Source organism: Panulirus ornatus, chromosome 38, assembly GCF_036320965.1.
Source record: "Panulirus ornatus isolate Po-2019 chromosome 38, ASM3632096v1, whole genome shotgun sequence".
Classification (NCBI taxonomy): Eukaryota; Metazoa; Arthropoda; class Malacostraca; order Decapoda; family Palinuridae; genus Panulirus; species Panulirus ornatus.
Window position 1 is genome coordinate 11,371,593 of NC_092261.1, and position 23,134 is coordinate 11,394,726.

Consider the following 23,134-nt stretch of genomic DNA (forward strand, 5'->3'; position numbering starts at 1 on the left):
CACCTCACACCACACACTGCCCTCAAACATCTCACCTCCAACACATCCACCCTCCCCTGCACAACCCCATCCACAGCCCATGCCTCACATCGATACAACACTGTTGTAACCACTATTCCCTCAAACATACCCATTTTTGCTCTCTGAGACAATGTTCTCGCCCTCCACACATTCTTCAATGCCCCCAGACCCCCCCCCCCCCCCCCACACACACACACACACACACACACACACACACACACACACACACACACACACACACACACACACACACACACACACACACACCCTGCAACCCACTTCCACTTCCATGGCCCCATCTGCTGCTAAATCCACTCCCAGGTATCTAAAACACTTCACTTCCTCCAGTTTTTTTGTCCCTCAACCATACTGAACCTAAAAACCTTGCTCTTATTCACATTTACTCTCGGCTTTCTTCTTTCACACACTTTACCAAACTCAGTCACCAGCTTCTGCCGTTTCTCATCCGAATCAGCCACTAGTGCTGTATCATCAGCAAACAACAACTGACTCACTTCCTAAGCCCTCTCTTCCACAACAGACTGCATACTTGCCCCTCTCTCCAAAACTCTTGCATTCACCTCCCTAACAACCCCATCCATAAACAAATTAAACAACCAGGGAGACATTACACACCCCTGCCGCAAACCAACATTCACTGGGAACCAATCACTTTCCTCTCTTCCTATTCATACACATCCCTTACATCCTCAAAAAAAACTTTTGAATGCTTCAAGCAACTCACCTCCCACACCATATACTCTGAATACCTTCCATACAGCATCTCCACCAACTCTATCATATGCCCTCCCCAGATCCACAAATGCCATGTACAAACCCATTTGTTCCTCCAAGTGTATCTCACGTACATTCCCCAAAGCAAACTCCCAATCCACACATCCTCTACCACCTCCAAAACCACACTGCTTTCACTAATCTGATGCTATGTACATGCCCTCACCCTCCCATACAACTCCCCAGGAACACTCAACAACAAACTCTCACCTCTGCAATTTGAACACTCACCTTTATCCCCCATACTCCTGTACAACAGCACTACGTATGCACTCTGCCAATCCTCAGGGACCTCACCATGAACCACACACACACTGAACATCTCCGCCAACCAGCCAACAATACAACCACCGCCCCCAACAAATTCCACTGCAACACCATCCCAACCCGCTGCCCTGCCGGCTTTCATCCTCCGCAAAGCCTTCACTACCTCTTCTCTGTCTACCAAAGCACTCTCCCTGACCCTCTCACTTCACACACCACCTCGACCAAAACACCCCACATCCGCCACTCCATCATCAAACACACCCAACAGACCTTCAAAACACTCACTCCATCTCCCTCTCACCCCACCACTACCTGCCACCACATCCCAATTAGCCCCTCCCCACCAACGTTCCCATTTGCTCTCCCGTCTTAAACACTTTATCTACCTCCCTCCAAGATTTAACGATACTCTCTCACCCCAACTCTCATTTGCCCTCTTTTTCACCTCTTGCACCCTTCTCTTGATATCCTGCTTCTTTCTTTTATACATCTCCCAGTCATGTGCACTATTTCCCTGCAAAAATCATCCAAATGCCTCTCTCTTTTCTTTCACAAACAATCTTACTTCTTCATCCCACCACTCACTACCCTTTCTAATCTGCCCACCTCCCACCTTTCTCATGCCACAGGCATCTTTTGTGCAAGCCATCAATGCTTCCCTAAATACATCCCATTCCTCCCCCACTCCCCTTACGTCATTTGCTCTCACCTTTTTCCATTCTGCACTCAATTTCTCCTGGTACTTCCTCATACAAGTCTCCTTTCCAAGCTCAGTTACTCTCACCACTCTCTTTGCCCTGGGATAGGGGAGAAAGAATACTTCCCATTTATTCCCTGCGTATCGTAGAAGGTGACTAGGGGGTGGGGCACTGGAAATCCTCCCTCCCGTTTTTAATTTTCCAAAAGAAGGAACAGAGAAGGGGGCTAAGTGAGGATATTGCCTCTAAGATGCAGGCCTCTCTCCTTAATGCTACCTCACTGAAGCAGGAAATGGCAAATATGTATAAAAACAAAAAACAAAATATATAAAAAAAATATATATATATATATATATATATATATATATATATATATATATATATATATATATATATATATATTCCTATGAGTCCATGGGGAAAATATATACAGGATGTATATATGTAACTTCTTGCAGGCTTTGCCTGTAAGAGGTTACTGCTTCCATCATGTAGTCAAAACTACATTAATCCTTTCAGTCATCCTATGTTCATTACTGTCCATGTATCTACACCATTTCCTCTCTGTACTCTATTAACTACTGTCTGTCCATCTATCTATCTGTTATTACTCCTTCCTAATTCAGTAGGGTGGATCAGGTAAATACAGCTTTCAAAACAATACTCATACACATCCTATGCCCAAGCCCAGTTTCTTAAAATGAAACTTGGATTTCCACTCATAAAAATACTTCGTATCTTTTCATTTTACACACTGAGCTGATACATCAACTGAGATCAACGTCTTCATCCATATCACCTCCTTCGTCAAAATGATTCCAGTACATCCAATCCTAAATTATTCATCTAGCATTATCTAAAATATTCCTATTCATAATCAATTCTTTCACTATATTTATCTATTTCTCCCTTGGTCTATCTCTACTTTCAGTACCTTTTACTATACTGCTGTATATCTTCTTTACCAGATTATAACTTGCCATTGTTCTAGATGAACATAACATTCTAAAATAACTTTCATCCATGTTCATTATGATTCCTTAGTGCTAAACCCATTTACTTGCTTTCATGTGAACCCTTCTAAACTTTTCAGTTTTCTTTAATTTATGTTTCTACTATTTCTAGAAAATCCTTCTGATGCTGCCAGTAAATCTTAAGCAATGTCTTTGAATGCACCTATAACATCCATATAAAGCATCACCAACATTCATTCCTTTCTACTTCATTTGCTTTCTACACAATATCTCTCAGTATCTGGGCACCAGTTTGTTTCTGGAGCTCCTCTCATAATTGTCCTACAATACTTTATTTCATAACCAATGCAAATTATGTTGATCTTATATACACATCAACAGAGCAAATCAAAAGTGGACTTTAAAGTACACCAAGCAGCAACAAAAGCAGAGATATTAAATAAGAAAAACATTGCCAGAGCATGCCATGCAAAGTATGAGAAAGTAATTGGTGAGTAGTATACATCCACATCAGTGCTATGCCATACCATGCAAGCTAAACAAAATAGAGAACTGCTGAAGTTAGTATACAGAGTAAAGTACTTGTAACTTACTGAAATGAGGCTTCAAAATTTATCAAAAAGATCAAAACAAAAATAAAGTTACCTTAACAACACAACTCCTATTAGTGTGTATGAGACATATGTAAGAGTTTATAAAATCAGTCATAATGTATATCAGGAAACAGACGAAGAATGGCCCATCCACTCATATTCACATATATAAATATATACATATTCATCTTTTCATACCATTTGCCATTTCCCGCGTTAGCGAGGTAGTGCTAAGAACAGAGGACTGGGCCTTTGAGGGAATATCCTCTCCTGGTCCCATTCTCTGTTCCCTCTTTTGGAAAAAAAAAAAAAAACGAGAGGGGAGGATTTCCAGTCCCCCGCTCCCTTCCCTTTTAGTCGCCTTCTACGACACGCAGGGAATACATGGGAAGTATTCTTTCTCCCCTATCCCCAGGGATATATATATATATATATATATATATATATATATATATATATATATATATATATATATATATATATATTATTCATTCATTTATTTTGCTTTGTCGCTGTCTCCCGCGTTAGCGAGGTAGCGCAAGGAAACAGATGAAAGAATGGCCCAACCCACCCACATACACATGTATATACATAAACGTCCACACACGCAAATATACATACCTATACATCTCAACGCATGCATACATATACACACACAGACTCATACATATATGCACATGTACACAATTCATACTGTCTGCATTCATTCATTCCCATCGCCACCCCACCACACATGAAATAACAACCCTCTCCCCCGCATTTGCACAAGATAGTGCTAGGAAAAGACAACAAAGGCCACATTCGTTCACACTCAGTCTCTAGCTGTCATGTAATAATGCACTGAAACCACAGCTCCCTTTCCACATCCAGGCCCCACAGAACTTTCCATGGTTTATCCCAGACGCTTCACATGCCCTGGTTCAATCCATTGACAGCACGTTGACCCCAGTATACCACATCGTTCCAATTCACTCTATTCCTTGCACGCCTTTCACCCTCCTACATGTTCAGGCCCCAATCACTCAAAATCTTTTTCACTCCATCTTTCCACCTCCAATTTGGTCTCCCACTTCTCCTTGTTCCCTCCACCTCAGACACATATATCCTCTTGGTCAATCTTTCCTCGCCCATTCTCTCCATGTGACCAAACCATTTCAAAACACCCTCTTCTGCTCTCTCAACCACACTCTTTTTAATACCACACATCTCTCTTACCCTATTATTACTTACTCGATTAAACCACCTCACACCACATATTGTCTTCAAACATCTCATTTCCAGCACATCCACCCTCCTCCGCACAACTCTATCCATAGCCCACGCCTCGTAACCATATAACATTGTTGGAACCACTATTCCTTCAAACATACCCATTTTTGCTTTCCGAGATAACATTCTCGACTTCCACACATTCTTCAACACTCCCAGAACTTTCGCCCCCCTCCCCCACCCTATGATTCACTTCCGCTTCCATGGTTCCATCCGCTGCCAAATCCACTCCCAGATATCTAAAACACTTCACTTCCTACAGTTTTTATCCATTCAAACTTACCTCCCAGTTGACTTGTCCCTCAACCCTACTGTACCTAATAACCTTGCTCTTATTCACATTTGCTCTCAGCTTTCTTCTTTCACACACTTTACCAAACTCAGTCACCAGCTTCTGCAGTTTCTCACACGAATCAGCCACCAGCACTGTATCATCAGCGAACAACAACTGACTCACTTCCCAAGCTCTCTCATCCACAACAGACTGCATACTTGCCCATCTTTCCAAAACTCTTGCATTCACCTCCCTAACAACCCCATCCATAAACAAATTAAACAACCATGGAGACATCACACACCCCTGCCGCAAACCTACATTCACTGAGAACCAATCACTTTCCTCTCTTCCTACATGCACACATACCTTACATCCTCGATAAAAACTTTTCACTGTTTCTAACAACTTGCCTCCCACACCATATATTCTTAATACCTTCCACCGAGCATCTCTATCAACTCTATCATATGCCTTCTCCAGATCCATAAATGCTACATACAAATCCATTTGCTTTTCTAAGTATTTCTCACATACATTCTTCAAAGCAAACACCTGATCCACACATCCTCTACCACTTCTGAAACCACACTGCTCTTCCCCATCTAATGCTCTGTACATGTCTTCACCCTCTCAATCAATATCCTCCCATATAATTTCCCAGGAATACTCAACAAACTTATACCTCTGTAATTTGAGCACTCACTTTTATCCCCTTTGCCTTTGTACAATGGCGCTATGCAAGCATTCCACCAATCCTTAGGCACCTCACTATGAGTCATACATACATTAAGTAACCTTACCAACCAGTCAATAATACAATCACCCCCTTTTTAATAAATTCCACTGCAATACCATCCAAACCCGCTGCCTTGCCGGCTTTCATCTTCCGCAAAGCTTTTACTACCTCTTCTCAGTTTACCACATCATTCTCTATAACCCTCTCACTTTCCACACCACCTCGACCAAAACACCCTATATCTGCCACTCTATCATTAAACACATTCAACAAACCTTCAAAATACTCACTCCATCTCCTCACATCACCTCTACTTGTTATCACCTCACCATTAGCCCCCTTCACTTAAGTTCCCATTTGTTCCCTTGCCATGCACTTTATTTACCTCCTTCCAAAACATCTTTTTATTCTCCCTAAAATTTAATGATACTCTCTCACCCCAACTCTCATTGGCCCTCTTTTTCACCTCTTGCACCTTTCTCTTGACCTCCTGCCTCTTTCTTTTATACATCTCCCACTCATTTGCATTATTTCCCTGCAAAAATTGTCCAAATGCCTTTCTCTTCTCTTTCACTAATAATCTTACTTATTCATCCCACCACTCACTACCCTTTCTAATCTGCCCACCTCCCACGCTTTACATGCCACAAGCATCTTTTGCGCAAGCCATCACTGCTTCCCTAAATACATCCCATTCCTCCCCCACTCCCCTTACGTCCTTTGTTCTCATCTTTTTCCAATCTGTACTCAGTCTCTCCTGGTACTTCCTCACACAAGTCTCCTTCCCAAGCTCACTTACTGTCACCACTCTTTTCACCCCAACATTCTCTCATCTTTTCTGAAAACCTCTACAATTCTTCACCTTCGTCTCCACAAGATAATGATCAGACATCCCTCCAGTTGCACCTCTCAGCACATTAACATCCAAAAGTCTCTCTTTTGCGGGCCTATCAATTAACACATAATCCAATAACACTCTCTGGCCATTTCTCCTACTTACATAATGTATACTTATGTATATCTCTCTTTTTAAACCAGGTATTCCCAGTCACCAGTCCTTTTTCAGCACATAAATCTACAAGCTCTTCACCATTTCCATTTACAATGAACACCCCATGTACACCAATTATACCCTCAACTGCCACATTACTCACCTTTGCATTCAAATCACCCATCACTATAACCCGGTCTCTTGCATCAAAACTACTAACACACTCACTCAGCTGCTTCCAAAACACTTGCCTCTCATGATCTTTCTTCTCATGCCCAGGTGCATATGCACCAATAATCACCCATCTCTCTCCATCCACTTTCAGTTTCACCCATATCAATATATATATATATATATATATATATATATATATATATATATATATATATATATATATATATATATATGTATGCCTGAACCATATATATATATTTGGTTCAGACAGTGCTGAAGGTATTAAACTTCCCAAACTTACTATTATAACAGTAACGAAGCTAAATGGCACAAAAAATAGCATCTATCATGAGACGAAATTAAATCACATCGATTGATACCAACAGTGTTGCCTTTTGGTTACTCTTCCCATTTTAGCCACTCTTTTATTGTTTGGTTCTCCTTAAACTGAATAGATTTAAAAATTGGGGTCAGTTAAGTTGGCAATACTTTTGGGCATTTGATCTGAACCTTGAGATTTCCACTTATTCCTTACAGACAGGATTATTATCTATATGAATGAGTGAAAAAATAACCCTTAGTTCCATTGAAAATATAAACAATAACAGCTCTTTGGTGTAGTGGTTAGTAAAGCTGACTGTGATGCATTCATGGGCCACCCACAGCCAATTGCATAGGTTTGAGTCCTCGTTTCAGCAGTCAGTTCACAATCAGCCCAGCTGTACACGCTCACCTAGGGGTTGGTCAATTAAATTGATGTACCTAGCTTAGGCTAAGGTATATATATTGTTATATATGTTACTGATATGGCCTTGATTAGGGCATTTAATGCATGTGCCATCCTGACTAAAAAAGATACAAGAGAAAATGTTTCTTTTACTGTAAATCTTTTTTTACAACTGTGGCCATACATCATTCCCTTGGAAATGATGATGCAGTTACATCGATGGATAAGATATGGAATCATGCATCAGCTTGGAATTCAATTGGGGGTGTGAATGTTTACACTTATGATGATGGTACAATGCTTCATATTATGTATGACCATGATAGTGGCACTGTGCAGCAAAAAGGTTAAATGTGCATGAGGGATAACAACAATAGGGACTTTAGATAAGTTACCATAATGTTTTTGTCCATAACTGGAAACTACTGCTATTTTTCCCAAGGATTCTTTTCCAGCTCTTTCTGTGTTAAGCTATATCTTATATATGAAGACTTCACTGAATAATGATTTTTTTTATTTCTTCATTAGTAGTCTTTCCTTATACAAGTGAACAGTTTAATATTTTGCTTCCCAGTTGGTAATAATTTGGAATTTATTTTCTTTTTCATGTTTTACCTCATTATTTCAACAAGCAACAGTCATGCCACTTAATCATGCCACTTAAATATGAATATTAACAAATCACTAATTAGGTAAACAAAGATGAAGCATATATGAATACTAAAGTAAAGAATACCAAAGCTCACAGACTCACTATGCAAAAAATACAAAAAGAAAATTTCCAGAAGGATAGTTTTTCTACATCTGAAATGCACCACACAGATGTTTTCAGATCCACATTAGCATCTAGCCTGATATGGTCATCCTTTGTAAAAATCACAGACAAAAAGTATATCATTAGATATTGTTACCTCTGTTGCCCTATAGAACTTGGCAACAAAATTTGAAGCTTCAGCTAGTGTATCTGCTGTCACAGGAATATTATCTTCATTGACTATTGGCAAGCCATTAAACGTAATATTCCCATCAGGAACTTTGGGGATACAACGTCCAGCCACTAGAACAGAGAAAGCCTTAATTCACATATTCTTTATTGCATAAAAATCAGGACAACCAACCTTTTAATATGAATCTTGGCATACCTTGTCACCAGTTAAGTACAATATCAAACTAATAAACTAATATATTTAATAAACTAATAAACCATATATATATATTCTTTTCTTTTTCTTTTAAACTATTCACCATTTCCCGCGTTAGCGAGGTAGCATTAAGAACAGAGGACTGGGCCTTTGTGGGATATCCTCACCTGGCCCCCCTCTGTTACTCCTTTTGGAAAAAAAAAAAAAAAAAAAAAAAAAGAGAGGAGGATTTCCAGCCCCCGGCTCCCTCCCCTTTTAGTCGCCTTCCACGACACGCAGGGAATACGTGGGAAGTATTCTTAATCCCCTATCCCCAGGGATAATATATATATATATATATATATATATATATATATATATATATATATATATATATATTCTTCTTCTTTTAACTATTCGCCATTTCCCGCGTTAGCGAGGTAGCGTTAAGAACAGAGGACTGGGCCTTTTTTGGAATATCCTCACCTGGCCCCCTCTGTTCCTTCTTTTGGAAAATTAAAAAAAAAAAAAAAAAAAAAAATATATATATATTTATTTATTTATTTTGCTTTGTCGCTGTCTCCCGCGTTAGCGAGGTAGAGTAAGGAAACAGACGAAAGAATGGCCCAACCCGCCCACATACACATGTATATACATACACGTCCACACACGCAAATATACATACCTATACATCTCAATGTACACATATATATACACACATAGACATATACATATATACACATGTACATAATTCATACTGTCTGCCTTTATTTATTGCGCTACCTCACAAACGCAGGAGACAGCGACAAAGCAAATATATATATATATATATATATATATATATATATATATATATATATATATATATATATATATATATATATATATATATATTTTATTCATTATTATACTTTGTCGCAAGGTATCATCAACAACAACAACAACAAAAACAGATGACAGCCTCAGAGGGACAGTTCCTCACTTGGCTCCTTGCTCTGTTCTTTCTTTTGGAAAGTGATACAGGAAGGGAGGATTTTCAGCCACTCACTCCTGCCCCTCTTAGTCGCCTCCTGTGACATGCCGGGAATACATGGGCAGTATTCTTTCTTTCCTCTCCCCAGGGAAAGGTCTGTGGGGCCTGGATGTGGATAGGGAGCTGTGGTTTCGGTGCATTACACATAACAGTGAGAGATGAGTGTGAACGAATGTGGCCTTTTTGTATGTTTTCCTGGCACTACCTCGCTGAAGTGGGGGGGTAGCAGTGCTATTTCCTATGGGGCGGGCTTGTGACAGGAATGGATGAAGACAAGCATGAATGTGTACATGTGCATATATGTGTATGTATATGTGTATATGTTGATATGTATATGTCACTGTCTTCCACGTTAGCGAGGTAGTGCAAGGAAACAGACAAAAGAATGGCCCAACCCACCCATGTATATACATAAACGCCCACACACGCACATATACATACCTATACATTTCAACATATTTATACACAGACATATACATATATACACATGTACATATTCATACTTGCTGCTTTCATCCATTCCCACTGCCACCCTGCCACACATGAAATGGCACCCCCCTTTCCCCCCTGTGCGCACGAGGTAGCGTTTGGAAAAGAGAACAAAGGCCACATTTGTTCACACTCAGTCTCTAGCTGTCATGTGTAATGCACCAAAACCACAGCTCCCTTTCCACATCCAGACCCCACAACACTTATATATATATATATATATATATGCATAAGAGTGGATGGATCATTCTTCTGTTTCCTGGCGCTGCCTCACAGATGCAGGAAACAGTGATCGAATATAATAAACAGATATAAATGAATAAATGTATAGCATTAATGGGATGGCCTTGATTAGGGCCTCAGTTGCCCATGTCATCTCAGCTAAAAAGAAAAAAAAAAGTCTGGTGGGATGGCATTGAAGACTTAATTGGAAGAATAGTTGTTTAGTGCTTGTCACATCATTTCAATGTTTTATATTTTGTTAGAATTGTGTTTGAGTACAGGATAAACTCCTTCAAACCTAGTTCCCAGCAGTAGAGTGTGATGGAAATAGTTTGTCCAAAGCCAAGTTGGAGAGTATCATTCTCTAAGGTTATAGGAAGCAATGATATTTACCTGCAGGCATCAATAAGGCCATAATCTGTAACATATTGTCAGAGAATGCAAGATCTTTTCTTGGATATACAAATCAGCAATAGCTGTTTGAAAGTACAAGCATATAAGATCTGAATTTATAAACCTTTAGAAGACGGGTGACCTCATGTAAGATATCCCCAGACTGCAAAAGTTGACCTTAAAAGACCTAATTCTTGAATTGGCCACCTCTGCCTTGGGATACAGCCATCAATACTTGTAGTGGGAATCCATGCAGTGTTACCGGACACTAAAGGCCTTATCTTCTTCCTTATACTGTTCAGCATATGTGGAGATGACAAGGACAGTTGCACAAGAAGTGTGCTCTCAAGTTTTGCAATCACTTTTTTTAAGCTATGTTTGAGAATAATAGAAACTGCTACTGAAAATCACTGATAATATACTTTTTTTGACATAAAACAAAAATACTACACACCTCACTCATTATGCCTGAAAATGCTCCAGGAGTATCACATACACCTGACAGCATTACAGCATAAATAAGAGGGGTACACAAAACTCACTAGCTCAAGTTATTGTCATTATATTAGAAAATACATTCAAGTTGATTGTAACAACAAACAAACTTCAGATATGTTTTTTCCAATATTTGGAAACTTCTCTTTACAGTGCATACAAAATGACTGCAAATGCCTCATTGAAGGGTTAAATATGGCATGTTAGTAAAGAGATACTACTTACAAAAGTCAGATAAGGGTATGTCTACATCATACTAAAGGAAAGCAAAGTCTTTTAGATGTGCAGTTCAGCAGAAGCTGTTTGTAAGTCCAAGCATATAAGATGTGAATTCATCATATGTGGCATATTAGTACAAAAAGGGATACTACAGTATTTGCAGTAGTCAGGTGCAGGTTAGTATGAAGAACCTAAGTGCAGGTTGCAGCAACAGTGGAACCTTTAAACTCTATACCTGCTGGAATTTAGCCAATCGTATAACATTTTTCATGGCTTTTGTTAGAACTTCAAGAATTTCAAAGCTATTATATTTGCTGTGGGTGAATGTATTTTTGATAGAGCTGATGATACTTTCAGCTTGATCTGCAATGTTGCTTGGGATGCACCGCCGACCAACTGTAAACAGTTCTAAAAGGTTAGCAAGTGATGTTTAAAATTTGATGTTGCATTCGTTCATTCATTTTAAAGCATAAAAGAGAAACAAGTATAAATAATCTTAAACTTATGATAAAAGAAAATTCAAAGCTAAAAGCTGTAAACAAAATTTTCAATCTGCTCAGCTTTATCTTAAATTCATTTTCCCCTGACAGGGTTACATGCAACATGTATCTGATACTGAATGCACATGGACCAAACCACCCAGAAAAAATGAAGATGCTGATTATGTAAATTTCATTAACTGTGCTCTTGAATTTCCAGGTAATTTTTCTTTTTACTCATTAACAAATAAGAATGAAATATGTGGAGGGAGGGCTACATACTGAATAAATTTTTCATAAGGTAGTTGTCAGAGAAATGCTTACATCTACAGTGTCCGCAAAAACCCTCATCCACCTTCCCTTACATTTTTAAGGGTGATGTTATACTTACATTTACATACTTACATTTGTTTACCATCTGCAGATATCTGAAATTGGCAAGGTTACTGAAGTATTCTTGGTCCATGTTTACAGTCCATAGGGTTTTGATCTCCTGAATGAAGTGAGGCACTAATAAAGTGTTGCAGAAAGCAGCCATATGACTGTGCATTCTGAGCACCCACTGCACCTTGAAATCTCAGGTATACCCACATTTACTTGCATCCAGGTGAGAATTGGGGCTTTCTTCTCCTTAGAAAGGTAAGAGCCAGCCATCTTGAAGCAAAGATGGGAGAAATACAGAGCCCAGAAGCAAAATTCCCAAACTGCAATGGCAGTCAGGAATAGCAAAAAAGGAAAGAAAATCCTTCTCTCAAAATAGCCTGAGCACAGAGGTGGGTTTCTAGGGTTCATAACATTAGAAACCCGTCTCACCAACCAAATGGACAATGATTTCGCCATAAGAGCAGCATATCCTTGTACCCACAATAAACCTTAGCTGTGTATTGCCTTTGAAAAAATATGGACGATGGACAGTGTTTTTTGCAGACACTGTAGTCTATTAAAGCACTGTAACATAGTTCAGTGCTGAAAACTAAAACTTAATTGTTCTCACAGGCATTAACATTTGCAAGCTTGTTAAAAAACTGCCATAATATTTCTACTTCATTTTCTTGGGTCAAGTGTGTTATTTATTGATCAATATTTTGTGCACTATTCCCCGCTGGACTATTTGTTGGTCATTGCAGAATATCCCCCCCCCCTCCACACACACAGACACACACACACACACCTTTCACAGTACCTCAAATATTTGCCCATACCTACTCCCTTCATCTTTGGTCATCTACATCCACACCCTATCCTCTCCTAATACTGACAATTCTATAAACCCCTCAATGTCCCATGTGCACTTCCATCATTTGGTTGAATATATTCCATCTACCTGAATCTTGAGCATAATTATCAAAACAAAAGAATGAGCAAACACTCACTAAGAACAAATTTTATTCAGAAAAATATTCTGTTGAAGATGTACTTCAGCCTTTCTATATGCCATTTGTAGCAGTGCCTACATGCAGGACCTTGGGATGCAGTGTCTAATAAAGCATTAGAAAGAAGTTACAGAGCTATCCATCTATAAAGTCTCTTGGCTGACCCACAGATAATCATAATTATGTCAGGGTGGTGAAGTGAACAAGGACCTCTACATCACTGCATTTCTCCTAAGTAGTTATTTCATGCACTATATTGAGCCAATGAACAAAACTGACACCTCGATTCATACATCACATACACAAAAATGAATCCACTGCATGCATTAAGCTGTACAGTAACGGCCCTGATATCTTCCTCAGTTATACTCATAACTTAATAGGTCATTCACTGCATCTGATCATGTGTTTTTACTATTAATCACACTGTTTAGATCATCACCTCCCCTTCATGATCATCCCTTTCATGTCTTACTTTACTCTCCTTGTACAATACTTTCAGTGCTGTCACAGTCCACCACCAATCTTTCACCTACATTTTTTTACTTAACCTTCCCCTCCCAGTAACCCCTTTATGGAACTCCCATAGCACATCAGAAGCTAGCCACATCCACAATGTGAGACCACATGCCAGATAGTTTGTTGATGTTTGTCTGTGTGATAATTGCAGGACAATTAATGCTCTTGCTGGAAATTAGCACTTATGTTAATGCACAATATTCCTTCTCACCACAAAATATTATTATAATCCGCAATAGTCCAAAGACCGTTTGTACATCATGTGCAGTTCACTGACTCTCCTTAACCAGAAAATGATACCAAGGCTCCATGTGGTGGAGTGCTGGCTGAAACTTCACATAAAAAGACTCACTCAGGTGTTGGAAGTCACCTGCTTATTGCTTCACTGATCTCTTTTCTCTCTTTATACTTTGTATTTACCATTATATAGGTAAATGATGGATATAATAATTTCAAGATGTGCTGTGTTAGTGTATGTCATGTAGTATAATGTATGAATAATAATATATAATGTTCTTGAGTGTCTGTGAGTTGCCAGCATCAGGCTGCTCAGTATTCCTATGAATCTGGTGCCTTAAATTTTCTGTGTCCTTCACTGTTTATTTATTATTATGTTTGTTATATAGCATAATGCATAAATATAGATAACTGATGATAGTATACATTGTTTTTTGACAAGTGCTCATGGACAGGCAATACCATGCTACTTAGAATCCCTTTGAATATAGCTATTTAGTTTTTTCATGTATTTTATAATTTGGTCATCATTATGAGTTTAAGAAACAAGAAATTTGTTGCATTTTAGGAACTTAACACCATCCTGTAATTTTATATATTCATTCATTTTGCTTTATCGCTGTCTCCCGTGTTAGCGAGGTAGCGCAAGGAAACAGACAAAAGAATGGCCCAACCCACCCACATACACATGTATATACATACACGTCCACACACGCATATATACATACCTATACATCTCAGCGTATACATATATATACACACACAGACATATACATATATACACATGTACATAATTCATACTGTCTGCCTTTATTCATTCCCATCGCCACCCCACCACACATGAAATAACATCCCCCTCCCCCCGCACGTGCGCGAGGTAGCTCTAGGAAAAGACAACAAAGGCCACATTCGTTCACACTCAGTCTCTAGCTGTCATGTATAATGCATTGAAACTACAGCTCCCTTTCCACATCCAGGCCCCACAGAACTTTCCATGGTTTACCCCAGACGCTTCACATGCCCTGGTTCAATCCATTGACAGCACGTCGACCCCGTAATTATCTCCCATAAATAATATATTTTAATTTTTCTTTTTTTTCCGCCACCTCAGCTAAAAATGTATTTAAGAAACATGAATTACAGATATGCAGATATGGAAATTTATGGTTGTCCCTTCATAAAAAGTAGTAAAAAAGGTCATTATCATGTATCATGTTCGTATTTTGCTGGAGAACTGACACTTTCTGGAAAAGCCACAGGAAATTTACAATGTAGCCAAGGGTTTAAGGAGCAAGCATTCAGTGTCTTCAGAATGGAATTTACATCCTAGGTATAGCAGTTCCCTCCATGTATTGAAAAGTTATTTGCAGTGCTGTAGAGATTAGTGGTTTCCAAAACATAGACAGGGAAAGTGTTACTTATACATGTCTTAGGAGTGTAGTTATACATGGGTATATGTCTGGTGGGGTAAATTTTTTCACTGGATTGGGAAGTGTTGTTGTTCAGTGGTTGTTGACTCATCACTGTGTGTAAGTGATTCATGTTTGTTGGGAAACGGAAGAATCAGTGAGTGCAGTAAAGACTGCTAAAGTGTGAAGAAAGGGGAAGTATTTTGTGTGTACATGGGGGTTAGTGGTTGATTATGGTGTCATCTGGGTGAGAGGGGTTAGTGCTGTTGCAAACAATTGGCTTCTGAGCATACTGAAAAGAGATTGCATTGGAAGTAATTTTATTTTGTTTTGCGGGTGTTGAATAGTTGTGATTGCTAGCCAGCCAGAGAATCTTCTAAGGGCATTCTTATGTGTGGTTTGCAGTTTTATGCTTGTTTCTGAAAGGGTGGATGGCCACCTAGGTGAAATGTAGTTTAGGAAGAAGTGGATGAGCTGTTTGTAGATGATGCAATGTGACTCTTTTCTTTATCCAAAACTGATGCTGATAAGTGTTAGTTTGTTTATGGCCTTTGTGTTGATGTCTGTGTTATGATGGAAGTGAATGTCATATGGGTGTTGTATGTGATAACTAATATGATTGAATTTTGCTGAGTGGAAGTGGCTGCCCAGTCAAAGTTATGGGATGGTTGGATTCATGTCTGTCTAGTAAAATGGTGATGATGGATGTTCTATTGTGAGTGAGATAATGTTCTAACATGTGATGTAATGCTGCATGCTTCCTGTTGTGTATATAGTGTCAGGATCTTGTGAAATTACTGTACAGTCATCTGCATATGTAAGAACTTTCATTGTATGGTTTGTGGGAGGTCATGTAGGAAGAGATAGAAGAGGGATGGAAAAAGAGAAGCTCCTGGGAAAACTCCACTGAAGAGTCTGAGGGTTTCAGAGGTGAAGCCATTGTGAATGACTCTAACTTGTCAACTAGAAATGAAAATGTTTAACCACATTTTGTCAGTTTTCTAGAGTGTGACATTAAGTATCTTTTGTGTTAGGTTGTGTCATGGACAGTGTTGAATGCTTAATTGATATCTATAGCCTCTGTACAGTGCAAGAAGTGGGTTCTGGAAGGTTGAGGACATACAGGATGTGTTGTGTGAGGTATGTGTTGTGTAGTAGAAAATAGACTGGGTCTTATGAATGAGGAAAAAACTGGTAAAACAAGCAAGATTTAAATTAGGTAGAAATCTTTAAACTTAACTCGCACATCATTCTAACTTTTACTTTATAGAAATCTAAGAACTTACATGGTTTACTTTTTACATAATAGTAGGCACACTTTCCACTAGTGATGAGGTCCTTAACATTATCAGATAGAGTCGTTCCTTCTTGACAAATAAGATCTGGTTTTATTTCTTCATCACTTAATGTTGGATTATAAAACCAGTTTGATTTGGGGCATTCTTCAACACACACCTGAAAAGCAAATAGGTCTGTTAATACAATACTAACCATAATTTTTGCGAGAAATTTGTTCAGTATCCCTCTTCTTCTTGCTCCACTTTCCTCCTTTTCCTTTTCTTGCACTGAAAAGTAAATTGAGTGAGAAAATTATATACAGACAGTTCTAATGATTCCATTCTGAAACCACATTTTAATGAAAGGAGGAGTTAAATGATAAGTTGCATACCATAAAACATATGTATAATGATTCATTTATACAGGGAATATGCCATGAATTCTTTTGGGTACATTAGAAGTACACTTAAAGCATCTACAATTATGAGACCAAAGAAAGCTGGTGAAAATATTTACTCTTTACCTTACTACTCTCTAACTTGAGTTAAAAGCTAACAGTGATATCTCTTTTTAAGTTTGTGCTTAGAGTGTTAAGTGTCTTTTGTGCTATTCTGTTTTTACAGTATAATTTCCACATATATTAGGAAGCACAATCTTCCTATGTTTCTGTGTTTGCTGCTGGGTATCCAGCTAAAGAATCTTTAGCGATGATAGATAAGAATGAATTAAGAGAATGTTCAGCAAGAACAGATCCAGTTACTGCTCAATAGAAAATGGTTTATCTGACAGAGATATGCAAAGATACTCAAAACATTCACTCTGTACACTGACTATATACATCCTCCCTGTTTTGTTCACTAGAGTATAATTTTTTTCTGCAAATTCCTCATGTCCTAATTCCTCTTTCTCTTTTGCTTCAAAAATTAATTGCACTTTGCAAAACAAATCTCAACATACCTGTATCATGAAAAAAGCTAAACGTTCTATACTTCAAAACAGAAATCTCCTGACATACAGGTCAGTAAAAAAAGATTTCATTCTTTACCAAAATGTTTTAATTTCCTTGAAACCAAGGCTGTAAATGTCATTTGCACATTTTCTAACTCTGCACTTTGGCCTACCATAAAAATGTCTAAATGCTATACCTTGAAAAGTGCAGGCATTGTTTTTTGTGGACATTATATATTACAAGTAGCCCATCAAGAGACTTAGGCTTGAATGATATCTTTTTATAGTGTCTCTTTCTTGTATAGATATGATATTTGTCCTTATTCTACTTGATGAAGAAGTATCAGAAGAATTTATATAGGCAAGATATTCAACAGAAGAAACAAGTCATTATCATGTAATAAGATGGATGAATGGAATGCATGGTAGAGTTGAAATAAATAGAGCATGGGTCCATATATGAGTGTACAGCATTAAGTAGAGACTAGACAGAAGACGGCAATCATTACCTAGAAAACCAAGTATAAAAGGACAGTAGCAAAAGAAAAGTTTAAGTTTAGATCAGATGATGTATAATTGGAGCAGCTGGGCCTTAAAAACAACTTAAAAATGAGTCTAGTAAATGATGTGCTGTAAATGATATCTGCTCATCAAAACTTTGCTAACATGACATGTTAATTACCAAAAATACATATAGCATTTCTGAAACCATGAGGGAGGGCTGATTTTTTCCTCTTCAGCTGAAAAAAATAAATTCTAATGAAATATGATATAGCACATCTTACTTGTGGTGTGGGGCAGCCTGTAGCAATAACTTTGGGGGTGGCACATCTAGTCAGGTCAAAAAAGAGAAGGAATGACTTGTTTAGAAATTCTTCTTTTCCACATACTCGACCCATGCTGTCAGTTGGGTACAGGAGACGCTGTGGATCTCCATTCACTACCGCTGTTGGTAAAAGCAAACTTATGATATATTCCCACTAAAAAATGTGGACTGTAATTTATATTAGTCTTGTAATGAACTCATTCTAATTTCACAATAGATTAAACAATATTCAATGGGAAAATTTTTGAAAAGATTACTATCACTATTTGTACAAACTCCCCCCAGTTAATGCTTCTTTTATTCACTTTTTTACTTGTATTGACAAACATGGTACAGGCAAAGGCCATCTCAGTTGAAAGAAAAATAGTAAGTGAAAATACCAAAATGAATTAGGGCACAGGTATTTATGGGCCTGACTCCAAATGGGAGAAGGCTCAGAAGAAGAATGAAGGACAAAAGGGGAAAGAGAATTCCACAACTTAGCTGTTCAAGGGAAAGAAATATAACGGTCAATCCTCACTCAAGTCCTCATTCTCTCCTTTCAGCTTTATCACTGCTATTTCCCAGTACCTTTGGTTTTGATACACACACTTGTTCATTTTCCAGACATTGCCCACTTATGTCCAAACCACATCATTATACCTTCTTCTCAATGAACCACTCCCTCAAAACTACAATTTTACCTCTGAAAATCTGTCACATAGGTAAGAACTCTACTCATAATTGTCTTAACATATCCATTTTCTCAAGCACAACTATGAATAGCTGCATAATTGCAAGCATATCAAATCACTCATGAACAACTGAAGTATAACTCATCATCTTTACTGGCTTATACACAATTTCAAGCAATTCCCAACAAATCTAAGGACTCATGCAATTCAAGCAAACCTGAACAATTTACTTGGCTCAGATACAACAACAATAACCTTAATATGTCTGATGGCTCATATACACCTTTCAATGTACACCTTTCAAGTAAATCTCAGCACATCTTTTGGCTTATATACAGCTTCAAGCAAACCTTAACACATTAAAAGGTTCATGCACAACTTAAACCTCAAAACATTTGGTGGTTCATGAACAATATCAAGCTTGCTTTAACACAAGAAACTGTAGGACAACTTTAAGCAACATTCAGCATATCTGGTGGCCCATATCTCTTTAAACTACTCTCTCTTTCATATTTGAGCAATTAGCATATTTTTCAAAACTCTTTACAATTAATTCCTCAATTCCAATTACCTTGCTAAATGTAACAGGCAACATTTATATCCTGGGATATATCCACCTTTTTTCTCATGAAAACAATTGGAAAGCTTCATTTACACTACATTTAAGCTCTCTGTATTACATATCCTTTCAAATTCCCTGACTAATAATTGAAGCGGTTTTGCAGAATTTCCTGCATTTTTCCTGTATTTCCTGAATTTACTGTATGGTCTACTTGAAACATTACTAACTTCCAATTAAAGAATTCTATGGATTTTAATCCTTTAATTATAGCAGAATAAACAACAGACCAGTGGATCCTCTCAGTGTTTTTGGTATGAAATGAGACCAGAAACACAGCTTAATGTAAAGAAATGACAAAATTAAGTAGTTAATTTAAGAGAACTACCTTTTTAAACTATGAAGCTAAACTTCAGTCATGGACTTAAAATGAAGCGTCTATTGTTTATTTCTAAACATAATTCTGATAATGCTTTTGGCTATTCTTGTTAGTAAGTAATTCCATATTCTAAGTCTATGAGAAAAATAACTTCGCCTTATTCAAAGTATATTACATATCTATAAGTCTGGATCCATTATTAAGAGAAAAATTAATCTGGTTTAGAACAAGTAGTTTTATTGAAATTGCTGAGGCCTTTACTGATTTAGAATATCTGTATCATATCATGATTTAATCTCTAGATAAATTAAATGAAATACGGTCATCTCGCCTTTTCTCATATGATTTTTTCTTAACCCAGGAATCATCCCACCATGTAACTCTATTGTGTAATTCTTCATACAGAGCACCCAAAACTGCACAAAATATTGAAGGTTGGGGGACACACCAGTAAATTGCTGAGTGGAAATTGTTTTCTCACAAATTAATCTGAATGCCCTGCCTATGAAGCCTAAAATCCTGTCAGCCATTTTCACTGGTTCTACACACTATTTAAATGTTTTGGTTATCAGAAACTGTCACACCTTTTCTTTGCCTCCCCACGTACAATATCTGGCTCAAGACTTTGTACCTATGTATACAACTTTTCATTTATTATTTTTTAAGTTTACTTGACAGTGATAACCTCAATCAATTAGTTTAAGTTAGCTTAAAGAAGAGAGATTAATTTTCTGCAGTAGCTTTTCTTACAAGTTTAGAGTTGTTTACATATTTTGATACTAATCCCTGACATCAGTATATATCATAAAAAGAAATGGTCTCAAGGCTGAACCCTGTAGCTCTCCCTTTACACTGGTCCTTGGTGCTTCTTACAAAACAACAACAGACATCACCCAATGAATGCTGCCACTTGACTGCCAAATGACAATGAATGTGGTCACATGACCGGCTTTGCAAGCTGTTACAAGTGCCCTTAATCAGTACCCTGTTGTTCTTGCATCTTGTTACAGACATACAATTTTTTTCTTAGCAAACTGTTTATGATATAAAAATACACAAACTTAGCATGGTAACATATCTTGGAATGTCACTGCCACCTAATTCTGTATGTGGGTTTGTTTTGAATAATAATGCATATGCATGCTAAATCTGGAAAAAATTCGGACTGGATTCATGAGGCAAAGTTTTCCAAGGGTAGCAAGAAAGCAAGAAAAAGTGTGTTTATCTCAGTCAAGTTCTACTTATGCTGAACTATTTTATTCTGAATGACGAACATTTGATACAGACATGTAGATAGAACGCTTTACATGCATTTCTGATAATAATCTTTAAAAGCACAAACTTACCAAATCCTGCCACCACTCCCCATCCTATCAGGAAAACCAGAAACAGCAGCAAGCACAGTATGTCTGTACATGATCTATTCTTCAGGGGTCCAGTGAAATCAGGATCGAATTGGAGCGCCTCTCCTGTGAAAGAAGAGAATATCACATAAAGAACTGTTTTGTTCAACTTAAATATGCATATATATTATGAGGCTATATATACTGGTGACAGCAGCATTGAAATTCCACCTGCTTGTAGTTACATCAAAAATTAAGTCACTTAGGCATGGTTACAATCCTGTGGAAGAACTTCGCTCTCCAAAGAAGTCCATCCTTTCCCTGCAACAAGAACCCTAGAGAAGGGGGCCTGGGGTTATTTGATAACAATGCCAATAATATATATCAACAAAACATTTGATACACTGTTCCCGGACACATCTTCACAGAAAAGGTACTTGACACCTGATGAAAAGTGGCTTACCAATTTCATAACACTGGCAACTACTTAGTCACAAAGGCTTCACCTCCAAAAACCTCAAGCTCTACTTTGGAGTCCCCCAAGGATCAGTTCTTTATCCAACCTTCTTCAACCTCTTCCTACAAACCCTATGAGCACCCCTCCTAAGCCACACTGTGAAAGTCCTCTTATAAGCAGATGACATGACAAATCATATCACAACACTTTGCCACTAATCAACCAATAACAAACATGCAACATTGCAACTCACAAAAAGAAGCATAGGCTCATCTGAAACAAAAAGTCTGCAACACCACAAAAAAAATCATCGCTAACTAATTCTGGACAAACACAAATTCAACCTGCAACCTTTCAAAATCCTGAATGGTTAGCCACTTCCACTCTGCAGAACTCCAATTATACTGGGTATTACAAATGACATACAATATTTACTCCCTTCACCATAAAGGTCATAAGCAATAGCTTTCAAGTATGTAGATAAGGAAATATCCAGAAAGCTGTTCACATCCTACATAGGCCAGAAACTGAATATGCTTCTTAAGTTTGCTCACTGCACCTAAAGCAGCACAAAAGAGCTAAGAGAGAAGGTCCAGAGGAGGGCAGCATAGATGATACAAAAATTAAGAGAACTGAGTTACAGGGAAAGGCTAGAAACCTTAAATTTGCCCACCATGGAAGTGAGGCATGTGAGGGGTTAAAAGGGTGACTGAAGCCCTCTGTGAAAATAGAGAAATTCTGTTCTGAGTAAGCTTCTGAAGTGGTTTGGAGAGGTTTAAGATTGGTGCTATGTTGGCATTTCCAGATGTTCAAGAATGTGTTGTGTATCCAGGAGTGGCTGAAGATATCTGTAAGAGCCTTAATTGCAGTTGGCCCAAACTAGTCCATATGAACCACCACCGCAAGTGCAAATAGAAAACTCATCCCTCCTCTACACTTGAGCAGCCTATACTCACAGACTCCCTTTCCCTCCAAGCAACCTATACTCACAGACTCCCCCGCCCAACAAACAAACACATCTTTAACGAAATTTGTGCACACCAACATGATCCGACAAGCACAAAACAGCCACCCTCCCTGCTCGGTCTTAAACAGAACCCCACCAGTCATACAACCATTTGAAACCATGAACAAAGTACACTTTTTCATCTGTTATCTG

General features: G+C 38.1%; 2 protein-coding genes across 10 annotated transcripts in view; one reads left to right on the plus strand and one right to left on the minus strand.

Annotated features, from left to right (window-relative positions):
* The window catches only part of Pldn (biogenesis of lysosomal organelles complex 1 subunit pallidin), a 110,666-nt gene that overhangs the window by 29,199 nt on the left and 58,333 nt on the right, over nucleotides 1-23,134 (plus strand). The gene's annotated exons all lie outside the window — the stretch shown is intronic.
* The window catches only part of Ctl2 (Choline transporter-like 2), a 90,433-nt gene that overhangs the window by 24,433 nt on the left and 42,866 nt on the right, over nucleotides 1-23,134 (minus strand). For 6 of the 9 annotated variants that reach the window (XM_071684650.1, XM_071684656.1, XM_071684652.1 and 3 more), the window contains 4 exons: nucleotides 21,522-21,644; nucleotides 18,523-18,683; nucleotides 16,798-16,966; nucleotides 11,730-11,890 (listed from right to left, as the gene is read on the minus strand). In XM_071684650.1, coding sequence (XP_071540751.1) covers nucleotides 11,730-11,890; nucleotides 16,798-16,966; nucleotides 18,523-18,683; nucleotides 21,522-21,644 — 614 coding nt within the window. Of the gene's footprint in view, nucleotides 1-8,433; nucleotides 8,580-11,729; nucleotides 11,891-16,797; nucleotides 16,967-18,522; nucleotides 18,684-21,521; nucleotides 21,645-23,134 lie in introns of all 9 variants that reach the window. The other 3 variants (XM_071684655.1, XM_071684657.1, XM_071684659.1) reach the window with 1 other exon arrangement.